Source organism: Marmota flaviventris, chromosome 2 (assembly GCF_047511675.1).
Source record: "Marmota flaviventris isolate mMarFla1 chromosome 2, mMarFla1.hap1, whole genome shotgun sequence".
Taxonomy (NCBI): Eukaryota; Metazoa; Chordata; class Mammalia; order Rodentia; family Sciuridae; genus Marmota; species Marmota flaviventris.
The window spans coordinates 69,751,016-69,765,236 of record NC_092499.1 but is presented as its reverse complement, the minus strand read 5'-3'; the positions used below and the strand labels follow the sequence as shown (position 1 = coordinate 69,765,236).

Here is a 14,221-nt window from a genome sequence, read left to right as displayed (position 1 = left end):
GTGTGATCTCAGTCAAGTTATTTTGCCTCTTGTCATCTGTAAAATTAGGACCAATAATCATATCTATATGATAGGATTCTTATAGTGAGTCCTCAACAAGTCATAAATCTTACTGCCTCCTTTGCCACCACTAGTCCAGCCATCATCTGTTCACTAGACTAGCCTTTCTGGGTCTCCTAATCCCACATTTGTCTTTCTCTAATCTACACAACTACTAGCAGATCTTCACAAAACACTATTAGAAGCATGCATTCCCCTGTTTACTGCTTTTCGGCAGTTTCCCATTGTTCCTGAAGAAAATCCAAACATTTCCCCAAAGCCACCATGTCCTTGCATGAACTAATCTATTATTTCTCCAACTGAAGAACATATTGTGGGTCCCTCAGTTGGCACACTGCTATCAAAATGTTAAAAAGAGAGAACTAAAGTCTCATCCAAATATTAGGTAATGAAAACATCATTTAAAAATAAAAATGATAGTGGATATACAGAAGTGAGAGAGAGAATATGGTTTGACATCTTCACCCAAGGCACCCAGCTCCACACATATTTAGTTCAATTTCCATCCACAGGTTAAATGGTTTATTTTCTTATGATTTATTTTGAATAAACTACAAAATCTTAAATCACAACTGCAGATCATCAGGAATGCCAATCTAGAGTGAATCTCTCAGAGAGCTCATAATTAAGTAGATAATCCAAAAATTATAGGGTAATTTTTCACTGAAGTTCACTTCCAAAGCTGTCAGATGTTGAGTCAAGGAGCATATCACACAAAAAAGCTGAAAGGTGAGCAATATGAATCAGCTCCCAATCCACTCTGACAACATTCAATTTTGGCAGCATTTCTTCTGGGCCTATAGTAGCATTTAGATACAGTTTTCAACTCTCCCTAAATAATATATTATCACTTTTTTTCTGGGACAAGAGAAGTACATCATCATGTGCTAGGGGGAAAATAATCAAATTCTTAGCAATCAAGGTCACTTTTCACTCTAGGTCAGTCTTTGTAACAAATCCTGTTATTTTACCCTCTACATTAAATATCATGATGTGCCAGCTTTCCAATAGATCAGGTTGTTTGAGATTATGAGATGACTGAAACACACCACTTGAGCAAACCACTTTGAAACATATTCCAGTGACACAATGCTGTCATCAGATCATCATAAAGAAATATTTTTTTATCTCTTCCCTCACTGCAAAACTTGTCAGCACCTTTCTTCTCATCAGCAATTCTCCATCTCCTGTGTCATTATTTTTTTCCTTTTTATTACATCATTCGTATCAGCATAAAAACATGCTGTAATTTTTTCCTCAAAAAAAATCTAGTTACTCTGATCCCTCCTTACACCTCAATTTTACCAAAACCACTCTTGTCAAAAGTACCAGTCACCTCCACATTACTAAATCCCAATGGTCAGCTCCCCTCATTCTTAAACATCAGCAGCATTGGGTGGAATTTTCTTTTTTAATTGACACATAAAAATTGTACATATTTATGGAAAATCACCTGATGCTTTGATGCATGTGTGCATTACTTAATTTTCAAATCAATAAAAGTGTATCTATCTCCTTGAATATTTATCATTCTTTGTGATGAAAATATTAAAAATCCTTTCTTCTAGTGTTTTTAAAATATATAGTACCTACTTCAAGAAACACTTTTCTTCACTTGGAGTTTTAGTCCACTTTATGTTGCTATAATGAAATGCCTGAGATCAGCTGATTTGGATATAAATTATAGAGTTTCATTTAGTTTGTGGTCTAGAGACTAGGGAGTCCAAGAACATGGACATCAGTTCAGCATCTGGTAAGGGCTTTCTTGCTGCATCATAACATGGTAGAGGGTATTATATGGTAAGATAGAGTAAGCATGGTAGCTCAGGTTTCTCTTTTGTTGTTGTTGTTTTATTTTGCAGTGCTGGGGATCAACCAGGGCCTTTCACCCTCATTAAATGTTCAGACTTCAAAACCCCTCCTCTCTTCTGGCCAGTTATCATTACCTTGCTATATGGGCTTCTTATTTTCCCATAGCACTTATCACCATTAAAATAATTTATGTATTTACTATGTTTATTATTTATCTTCTCCCACTAGAATGTTAGCTTGGAAAGAACAGTGTTTTTTTTTATATGATTTGCTCATGACAATATACTGGGAGTACTCAATGAATATCTCTTACAGAAATCAACAGACCTATAATAAACTCTTCTAGACATTTTCCTATATATTTATACTATATATTTTAAATCAAATAAACAATATTTAATTCTATAAAGACTTGAAGAACAAGTGAGATATGGTCTTAAGATTCAGACTTGAACTTGAATCTCTGCTCCATCATTTAACCTACCAGTTGTGTGTCGTTGGGCCTGAACTTCCATTTCCACTTAAGAAAAATGAAAATCATGACCCTCACCTCTCTGATTACTGAAAGGATTAAATGTGATAATTGCATAAAATTTCTCAACATCATGCCTAACACTTAATAGTTGTTCATGAAATGTTAGTGAGCTTCATTTCCCATTTCTCCTTCTTCTTTGATTCCAGGCACAGTGAAGGTTGTCTAGTGAAGGTTGAGCAAGGCTGGAAAAGAATTTTACTAGGTTGAGAAGGGTTTGGTGGCCAGGTCCAGATTCAGCCATGATAACTACCTTAACGTTGGAGGAGAGGATGGTAGCATCTGAGCAGAATCGACCATACTGTATTTAAAGGTTCAGCCTACTGCCTCCTAGAAGAACTTTCTCTGTCTCAAAATGCTCATTTGGTTTTTCTGTGCATGACCCTGAGGGAAGCTGTGTTATAGCAGCATCAATTGTAGAATCATTTCTGAGGTTCAGAAAGGCTTAAGGAAAGACAGTGGAAAATCTGTATTTCTACAAAAGCTTATCAAACCAATTGAGCTGTCACTTCATCTTATGGAGTACCTTCTTTCAGTTTATTCAGCCCTGGATTTAAGACCACAGAAGGCTAGATAATCAGGCTTCACAAATCCCATGCCCTCCACAAGATTTGAAAGGCCATCTATTCTAAGGAAGCTTTACTCAATGACATAAAGAGAATTCCAAAACTTTTTAAAAAGATATTCAGTCCAGAATAATTTAAGATTAAGGTTTATATTGATTCTGGTGGTCTAAGAAATACTAAGAACAAGTACCTGAGGCAGCTACTAACTGAAGAACAGAACATCAGACATGAACATAATCATTCTTCTAAGACGCCACAATATTCGTCAAGTTGTCTTGGCCCAGAAACAGTACCTCTTATATTTTCATGTTGCAAAGGATGTGATGGCTTAATTTTTAAAATATGTATTATGTCCAAAATATATTTTGGAAGAAATAAGAGTAGATAAAATGGTATTTAGTTACCCCCATCAATAGTAACAAAGGTAGTCAACTTATCTGGTCATGAGCTTTTATAGCCCAAATAAAAGGAAATAAACATTTCCTATCATGTGTCAAATTTACCTACCAGGAATAACAAAACAAAACAAAAGGTTAGATAGCTCCTTTTCTATATCAGCTCAAGATATATGTAGTTAAAGATGTAGTTATTATATCCAAGCAATGAAGTTTCACACTTACAAGCTCAACCCTGTTTTGATTATGTAAAAGATAGCCAGGAAAATTGGGGGAAATGTTATTTAAGTGTCATCCTTAATTAAGGAATGGTTGACATCAGCTGCAGAGATTAACATAGCCAATGCAACAGTGCAAGTTCTATAGCCAGAGGGAACATTTGAGCCCTGGCCTGCTGCTTTCTGGCTGTATAAATCCAATTGCTCTGTTTTAATTACCTAATCTGTGAAATTATTACTTGAGGGTGTTAGGGTCTGTAAACAAGTCAAGATGGCGCCTGGCATTTTGCCAGAGGGAGTGGTTTGTGAAGTAACGCCAGCCAGCCATTAAGTGTGGAGATTCCTTATTGGTTGACTGCTGTATCTAGTTTATGTTAATTAAGATAAGCTGTGTGGAATGTATATATACCCCTCCTGTCCTACAATAAACGGCTTCCACTCCTGCTGTATCAATCTACACAAGTTGCTCGTCACCTCCCGGCTATTTTGCCCAGCCAGCCGGGCTGCGGCATGAGGGTACCTATCTTATAGACTTTTGATAGGGATTAGAAGTGTTAACGAATGCCAACACATAGTTAAGTAGTGGATTGTTAGCCATTATTATGATTGTCATTGTTATGAATACTACTACTGCAAGGCTAGTATTACTAGTACAATTTCGACTATTTTTCAGTCTTCTAACCTCAATATCATCAAGAATGAGAGATGGAGATGAGAGTTTCCTCTCCCATCTCCATCCACCATTTGAAGCCCTGAAGTTTGATGGATACCAGAGGTGGGGCCTGACTGACTTAAACCCATCAGCATATCTCAACCCAAAACAAAGAAATCTGGTCCTGTGCAGGAAATGCTAAGATGTACATTCTCCTCTTTATTGGGCTGAAGATGTGAAGCTTACCTCCATTGTGGCTATGGGTGACTAGAGATGCCAGGTGTCCACTTGCAGAACCTGAGAATGGAGCCAGCCCAGAATAGGAGGTCAGGAATGGATCTTAATGGCAACATTGAGTCCTGGATCAGCCAAACCCAAAGCCAGCTTCCCTGGACTGTCCAGTCACAGGACCATAAATCCCTGCTATTGTAGAAATGTTTCTGTTCACCCCCACACGTATGCACAAAGTCATATGTTGAAGCTCAATCACCAAAGCACTAGTTTTAAGATGTGGGGGTCTTTAGGAAGTGATTAGGTCATGAGGGAGGAGTCCTCATAAACAGGATTAGCATCCTGAGAAAGAAATCTAAGAGAGCTGGTTTCTCTTCCACCGTGAGAGGACACATAGAAAGTACCTCCTATGATGAACAGGCCCTCACCAGACACTGAATTTGCTTACACCTTGATCTAGAACTACCCAGCCTCCAGAACTATAAGCAATAGATTTCTGTTGTTTATAAATTACCAAATCTAAGGTATTTTGTTATAGCAGCCTGAATGGATTAAGCCAATCTCATTTAACTTAAGCTAATTTAGATCCTTTTATCTTTTCTTTTTATATATTCATGACTATATTCTATAAATATGTGATTAGTATGCTTTTATTTGAAAGACAAAAAGTCATTATTTAATGAGAATCTATCAGGAGCCCACACAAGCCAGGGTTCAAGAGACTTGGACCTAGGTCTTAACCATTAAATACTAAAGAGTAGATTTGAGGAGAAAATCAACAGAGATCATCCTCACATGTGCCAGGATGCTCCCGCAGCTTTCATAGCTGGCTTAAGCAAGCATAAACTTGTTAAGAGAGTCATCTCTACATGCATTGTCTCAAATATCACATGGAAAAACACAGTTTACCCAAGACTTCCCATTTTTCCTTCATGCATTATTCAGGGCTCTTTCAAGTGCAAATAATGGAAATCCATTCCAAATTAATTTAAACCAAAAGGGAATGCATTGGCTCATTACAAAGGGAAACCCCAGACTATATAAGAAATAGCTGGGTCAAGGGCTCAAATAATGTGATCCGGGATCTGCTTTTCATTCTCTTTCAGCTGTGTTTTTCTGTAGCGTAGTGGTAAATATTATGGACTCTGGAAGCAGGCTGTAAGGTTTAGAATTTTGGGCCCATTACCTGCTAGCTGTTTTATACAAACCTTATCACCTAACCTCACCTGTGCATTTTTAATCATAAAATGAGGATAGGGAGGGGTGGGGCTCTGGGGATGGGAAGAACAGTAGAATAAGACAGACATTATTACCTTATATACATGTATGATTTTTTAAAAAAAATCAGAGACCAAAGGGCGGGAAGCAGGGAGGCAGTGGGGAAATGCTGAAGAGAGTTATTGGCCAAATTATACCGTTATATCATGTACATGTACAAATATAACAACAAATCCCATCAATATGTATAACTATTATGCACCAATAAAAATGTGAGATAAACATGAAGATAATAATAATGTTTACCTTCTAGGTTTTGGGGGAGGATTAAATGAGTTCAAAAATATAAACTACTGTGTCATGATTCATGATTATCAGCTTCAGGCAGGCACTTTCCATCTGGTGGCAAAGATGACCCCCAACAATAAGTTTATGTGATCCTCAGTGTAAGAAATTCCATGGGACAAGAATACCTCTTTCCGAAGAATTTCAGGAAAACCCCCAGATATAATTCTAAGTTGTCAAACCTAGCTTGTGTGCCCACCCCCAGATTGCAGGGCTGGGTGACAGCCCCAGCTGAACAGCTTGGACTGAAAATCCCTTCCTCAAAGAGAAACTGAAATGCTATCACCAAAAAAAGGGGGAAGAAATCATGGGCAGAAAAAACCAACATCCACTACAGAACCAACTACATCTTGATTACTAAAATAGTAAATAATGATTGTTGCTGTTTTGCATGGTGAACAATGGAGTTCATGAAAAGGACACAGCCTATGAGCCCTATTTTTAAAAATTCCTTTATTGCTTGGGAACATGGATTTAATAATTATAAAAGTCCTTTTACAATTCAATGAGATTGAGGTTTAGAAAGATTTTGAAACAATAAATAAAAATAGGAATAAATCTTTGGGTATCTACATACAGAGTGGGTACCTATTACTATGAAGGTTCCACATTCAAGATAACAAATGATGCTACTTTGGGTTTTGCTACACTTGGCATTAGCTAATGAATGCTTTATAGATGTGGGCAGTTTTAAAGGATCATCTTCCTTTTGATATGGAAGGATGAAATGAAGGTTGGATAAAAGAGTGTATATGAAATTTATAAAAATCAAAATATTTCCAGCATATTGCCTGTCCTCTCATTACACAGTCACTAAAAATTAATTTTGTTTTATCTAATAAAATTAAAGCAAAAAGAAGTTACCTTCAGACTTTTAGAGTAGGCAAGAGATACATTTCACAAAACCAATTATAATTTTTTTTTAATTTTCCAAAAAGGGAGGTAAAAATACCAAATAATCTCCAAATATAATATGGTCTAAAACAATAGAAGCAAATTTTAAAAAACTGACTATTTAACACTGAAAAACCCAGAATGCTTTCAATAAAACAGCACAATAGTAAATAGAAAAACAACAAAAAAAGGAAGTATCATAAAGTTGACTGGAAAATAAACACATTGCAAGAATGCTCCATCTTGACAATAAAGGGATGGGGAATCTTCTCTGGGACTTAGCCTGAACACTGTTCAGTCTTCCATACTAAAAGTTCATCCATCCTCTCTTTCTCTTTGGAAGATTTTAATTCTCCCCCTTATTTTGTCCTAGGAGTTTTAATAGATTTGTTTGATGGTATTTTCTTGATTTACCTTCTTCTTCCACTTATCCCACTGAGAGTCAATTCCAAAATTTTTTCTCACAGTCCCTGCCATGTGCAAGTATGAAATCTGAGATTTGAGCTATAATCTCCTTTAAGATAAGATTGTCTTTATGACTCTCTTTCTTCTGAAGCAAGTGAATTGTAGATACAGATTAACCAGCAAATGAGCTGTTCAAATAGTCTAACCAGACATTTCCATCCACAGAGAATATGTTTTCTTCCTTATTTAGTGTTTTACCAAACAGAGGGTTAGTAGGTATCATGCAGGTTCTCAGGAGGACTCCTTTTGCATTTAATCCCGTCATAACTAAAATGCATACTTGCATACCAGAGAGCCCCATTTTCCCAGTCATTGTTGAGATGCTTGAGGTTTTCAAATTTTCATTCTATATATTATTTTTATATGACATTAATGCTATCAATGTGTCCAAAACCAAAGGCAAGTTTGAGCTGTTTTCTAGCAAAAGTAGAAATTCTTCACCGATCTTTCTCACTTTTAAAATATATCCCATATACAAAAAAGAACAGTAGACTATGACATGGCCCTGTGCCCACAGAATTTCAATCTCTGGCAATTATACCATTGCCCACCTAGACAATGACCAATCCAATGAACCTAGCCTTCTTGGATTCAAATCACTAAATAGAAAAGCAAACACCAAAGATCTCTGTTTATGTCCAAGAGAGCTATTTCTACAAGCTATTTCTATTCATGGCATTGAGGGAGAAACAACCCAGCACCATCTCAACCTCAAATCTTCTGCCTTTCAAAACTTCTCATCTGGAAGATCAAGAATCAGTGGAAAGTTCTCTCTAAACTGTTATTCATCTCCATATTTTCTGGATAGGAGGAATTTGAATGGTTCCCTAATTTCTGGTTTTCTATGAAGACCAAAAACACCCAATGGATAACCCACAAGACTCTCTTCCTCTTAGACAAGTTTTGGTATTCAGAGTTAAGCTATGAAATATTGCAATATACAAGAAACACACACAAAGCTCTTTATCATTACTGACCAAATGGGCCTCTTTCTTCCTAGGACCGAAAGAAGTCCCACCCACCTAAGATTGGCGAGCAACCTATTTCTCTTGGAATTAATATATTAGAGGAGAAAAGAGAAATCCTCCAAATAGGAAAAAGAAAGCCATTTATAGAATTATGAAAAGATATTATCCAAGAAACTGTGGCTGATATGGTATATATATTATATATATGACATTATACTAGTGCATGGAATGGGCAATAGCCAGAGACTGAGTACATGTGACCTAACAGATGACAAATAGACACATGAGCATGCCTGATGGCAATGGCTCACCCACCTTGGGGAGGGGCAGCTCCAGTCCAGGGCAGTCCTAGGATATCCTGTTCAGTTTAACATCCTCAACTGATCTTGAAGTTTAGTCTCAGAAGGAGAGGTGGACCAGCACCCTTAGAACTTGAAAACACTGCCCCTCTCAACTCACACCATACCCACCACCATCAGAGATCTGACTTCAGATCAGCCCCAGAGAATGTCTTCCCCCAAGTGGAGGTGACCCCTGATTCTACTGAGCATCCTGGTACCATGGAAACCATGGCACATCCCACATTCCTAAAACTAAACTCAAAACATTCTCCTCCATACAGACCAGTCCAAAATCCGAGTTTCTAATCCAGTTGCATTACTTCCTCATGTAACTTCTAGTTTTAAGCATAAAAGAAAAGAAAGACCAGGGAAGTTTAAGCTCTTCTACTGAGTTTTCTCTGAAAACTGGAAGCAATCAAAGGAATCAGAATTTTATACAAAAAAAAAAAAAAAAACCTGCTGGCATTTGCAGAAACTCATGGGAAGCCAAAGCTCAGAGGACAAGAGGGATTCAGTGCTTAAGATCTCTTGGGAAAAGCAGAAAATATCACCCAACAAGATTTCACCACATGCTGGTAAGCTTGTATAAACTTGGTGGTGAAGTAAACCAAATAATTAATGGCTATGTAACCACCACTCAATCATTTACATGGCCCAAGACCCAAAAGTACAGGCATCTGGTAGAGTATTTTACACAGTGGTCTTCATACCACTTCCAAACTTAGTATATGTTTAAATCTTTGGAATCAAAGTATATTCTTGATCATTCTACCTGGGCAAGCAAACATAATTCTATGGACTCCCAGACCTCTGAAAACAATGCTGAATTGTTTTTAAGAATTTGTTATCCTGGTTCATGTCAGTCTTTTGATATTTAAATATTTTAAAATATTTATTCTCATGGACAATGTGATCCCCTTTGCAGGCTGAGATATTAAGATTTTAACTTTTGTCATTTTTACTAGGATGTCTCAAAAGTTTTCTTTCTCCATAAATATTAAATTTAAGAGGCAGTAAACAATGATAAAAAAAAAAACAAATCTAATCTGAGAAATAGAGCTAACATTCTCTATAGCCAAAACCAATCTTTGTATATAATCCAATCTGGCAGATTGCCAATCCTTTGAGTTCAAGATAAAGGACCCATAATTAGCTGCTTCAAATCTCTCAACTGGCTCAAATCACTGTCCACATAGTAACCAGAATGGACTTGAATATTCTTGTCTGATGGTGCAAGGTCTAGGTTATACACAGATAGAGCAAAAATTCACCTCCATCCAATTTCTCAGTTTTTTTCCTAGACCAACTTCTCAGTGCACAGGAGCATGTTTGTGGTGTAGGGACACAGGCTTTTAGTTGGCCAGGCTGGGTAATGATGTTTCAGTGCTCCATGAATTAGGTATCATGCCACATTTACTGCCCAACCTCAGGAGTAAGGTCAAAGTTCCACCAAACACATATCATCACACTGTGCTCAGAATGATCTTGTTCATCTTCAGGAGGGATCCTCAACACTGCCAATCACTTCCTCACCTACACAGACTGATTTGGCTACCACATTCATACTCAAGCCTTTTTTCTAGAAATAAAACACATATTTTCAAATTGCAATTTTATTATCACATATTCCAAGTATTCTAGGAAGACTAAATTAAAGAAAAATTTGTAAATCACATGTAATCATACATGTCTTCAAATGCTTCAGATTGGCACTAAACATAAACCATTCAACTTTCATATTGCAAATATTCAACTTTCATATTGCAACTCTCTGGTTATCATTCAGACTATTCACCAATATATGGTTCCCAACACATGGTAGGATTAAACTTCTGATCCTCCTGTTGAACCCAGCACAGACATATCACTGGCTTTAGTCAATAGACATGAACAAAAGAATAATGTCCAGGAAGATTTAAGAATCAATGCCTCTACCATACTCATTTCTTCTTCTGCCTCACTGATCATCAACATTCTCAGCATGACTACTTTACCAGCCTAGATCCCTGAATAAAGATGACAGTGATACAGAACAAAAATACAAGGTGAGCAAAGAAATACATGTTATTTTAAACCACTGAGGTGTGGGGATTGTCTGTTATTGCAATATAACCTAGCTAACATACCATAACCTAACTGAAACACCATTCCTTTTTAGGAAAGAAATGTTGGGACACTACACATTATGGAAAATGCTACTCTGATCTAAAACAGAAGAAATTTGGTACTATATTAGATGATGGTATATGTATGATACGTGGGTATAAATATTATAGATAACCACTTATAAAAACAGACTTTTCCCACCTTGCCCCCACCCAGAAAAACTTTTTTATTTAATTTTCAAAGCAATTAAATAATGTGAATCCTTCAAAATCTCAGAGAAATCCATTTGTCAAATCATTTGCAGAGTACCACTTCTTTTCCAAGACCAAGTACATTAATCAAATGCAGAACTTCAAAGGGGCTTCATTTTGAGAGACCCAACCGACAAATAAATTAGCTGCCAATGACTCCTTTGTAATTGAAGAGGGCCAGCCTGATCCAAGGGGAGAGGACTAAATCAAACACGGGATCCTCCAAGCAAAAACAGCACTGGGGACCCAAATCAAAAAGCCATCCTTCACCCTCTTGTTTCCAAAGGGTGTTAAATAAGAGCCAAGTGCATGTGTGTTTATTTACTAATAAGAAAATGCAAACATCCCACCTCTAATTGATTTCTTATGTGCTACAATCATAAAAAATGTTAGTGTCTGGAATACATATCTGAGCATTGCCCTCCAATGTGGCAGCTTGTAAACCTGATCACATGTACTATAGGTACCTATGACCTATAATAAAATTTTGCTTTTGAAACTATGTAACTCTGGAAAACTGTCTTCTTTATTGCAAAAAGAAATCTCTTGAGGGTTCTCATTTTAAGAAAGTAAAAGAAACAACTGTCCGTTTTTAATTTGCAGAGATTTTCACTGGTGATTCAGTGAGGGATGATGTCATATGTTATCCTTCAGTTGCTGGTGTGGTTCTCTCTGCTTACTCAAACCGTTCCCCCTGTTTCTGTGGCAGACAGTACTCCGGGTTTCCATCCTGTCGTCGGCTTCTTCCCAGCCAGCCACAAGCAAACAGCCTGACTAGCAGCGGGCAGAACAGGAAGTCTGACCGCTCGAGTCTGCAATGGGACCCCTAGTGTTTTCCCACTCCATGTCCTGGCATCCTTCCCCAGAAGTACAAACACACACACACACAGAGCTCCCATTGTTGCAGCCCTCCCCAGCCCACTGATCCTAATATGGAATGCAGCAGGAAACCCATGATTTCCTGATACTCGGCAAGCTGGAGGAAGCAGGGGGAAATCTCCATTTAAAAGCGCAGCTTTCCTCCATGTTAGATGTGAGGTGGAAAATGGGAAAGATTTAGCAAAATTCCTCCGTGCCTTCAGCCAGGCTGGAGAGGGCGAGAGCAGAGTGAAACCCTCAGGCTGCTGAAATTTCTGAGGTGTGGGGAAGCCTCTAGAATTCTACGGGAAGGAGCGTTTCCTAAGTGGAACTGATAGGGAAGAGGAATAGACCCTTTTAATAATTCCCCCAAGTGTGGGCTCCCTTACTTTACTAGAATGGTAAGCAACAGGGCATCCGCGCGCCTCGGACATGCCTGCATGATCCAAGGTAGCCAAAGTAAGGCAGGGTAACTCCAGCCTGGCGCTCACTTCCCACCGCTTCATGTGCTTTGGAAGCAGCAGCAGCAGCAGCAGCAGCTGGAGCCGCAAGAATGAACTGCAAAGAGGGAAATGACAGCAGCTGCAGTTGCAGTGGCAACGAGGAGAAAAAGATGCTGAAGTGTGTGGTGGTTGGGGACGGTGCCGTGGGGAAAACCTGCCTGCTGATGAGCTATGCCAATGATGCCTTCCCGGAGGAGTACGTGCCCACTGTGTTTGACCACTATGCAGGTAAGAAAAAGTGGGACTCATGCATCCAGATGCACAGCGTGGGAGGCCAGACCCCAAGTTCAGAGGGACCTGGCTGAGTTCGGTGTCAGTATTAGGCACAGGCCTGGCAGGCACTGTGGAGATCACTAAAAAATACAATCAAAGACTTTGCCAGAATTGTGGGGAGAAGGATTTGTGCATCAATTTGTATTGTAACACCACCCCCAATCAAGGCAAATGAATAACCCTTGGTAAAATACTTTGAACTGCCCTCTAGACTTTGGGGCCAGAGATTTAGTCATTTGCTTGAAGATTCATCAACTTTTTATTGTGAACATTTTAAGATATAGTGTAATTGCATCACAATTTTTCCTATCCAAAAAAAAAAAAACACCACTAAACACACAACTGATGAAAGAAATGTCTTGCTATGTTTCCTCTATTCATCTCATGCTGTTTAGAAATGAAAATGATAAGATTAATAAATAAAACACTCAACTTTTCTATAGTACTTGGTACCAAAATACTGTACTTTCATTTTCTTGGGATTTTAGATGGAGAGAAAAAGTTTTTGAAGTTTTGAAATATTAATTAGGTAATCTGTATCTCAGATTAAAAGAAACATTTCTAATTGATACATTTTAAAAAATAAAAGTACACATAAAATTTGAATCTCTTAAAGCATGTCCTGAAAGGACAAAATTGAGCATAAGTTCTTTTAAGGCATGACAGTTAAGATACCGTAGTGACGACTTCTTTCAGTGGACTTTCAGCTTTTGTTATTCTAAAGTTAATAGGTGTTACTTGTCAGTGTGATAGCATGATCTGAATTTTCCAATTTTGATTCTGACTTGTTCCCTTAATTTTCAAAACAAATATTATAAAGTTTCTTACATGCAAATTTGTGAGATACTTCAAATGTATAGTTGCGTTAGTTTTTGAACAGTGTTCGGAATGGTGACTCGTCAGAGATTTGAGATTTCATAGGAGGAAAATTTTTCTTTTCTTTGCCTTGGCTTTGGATCAGTTTCAGCAAAGAGGAAATGGCCCACAGGAAGCCAGTTTGAGTGTTTGCTTGGCTCTGTGGCCATTCAAAATCCTCCTTCTGTAGGAAGCAGCTTCCCTTCCAGAGCTAGATGGTCACCTAAGTCTTCCCTTCCTCAGGCACATATATAACTTGCAAAAATATTACCCCATAGCAGCAGTGAGTACAGGATCCATTTCCCAGCAACTTTTCTACACTTGTTGAAACTATGAGAAAATTTTAATGCTGGGTCCCTTAAGCTTTGCTGAAAATATAATAACTATGCCCAGAAAAGAGCACTTTAATAAGAGCAGAATAAAGAGAAGAGCAGATAAACTTTTATCTTGAGGGAGAAAAAAGACTAATTATAAAATTTGTGGCTCTATGCCTTCAGAAAGTTACTCAGAAACTGTTCTTGAAAACATCCTAGCAAAAGTTATTTATGCTATATCTTCTTTCTACCATGAAGTGAAAAGTGGCTAGCACCTTATTTCAGAAACCTTTAGATCAAAGGTAGAACTCAAAATCTTCTAGAAGGAGAGACTTCAAATGCTTAGAAAAATTATGTATCCAAA

General features: G+C 37.7%; 1 protein-coding gene across 1 annotated transcript in view; it reads left to right on the top strand.

Annotated features, from left to right (window-relative positions):
- The first annotated feature begins 12,031 nt into the window (after positions 1-12,031).
- The window catches only part of Rhoj (ras homolog family member J), an 85,006-nt gene continuing 82,816 nt past the window's right edge, over positions 12,032-14,221 (top strand). The window contains exon 1 of the mRNA XM_027929730.2: positions 12,032-12,643. Within this exon, the coding sequence (XP_027785531.2) occupies positions 12,466-12,643 (178 nt within the window). The 5' untranslated portion in view covers positions 12,032-12,465. The remainder of the gene's footprint in view (positions 12,644-14,221) is intronic.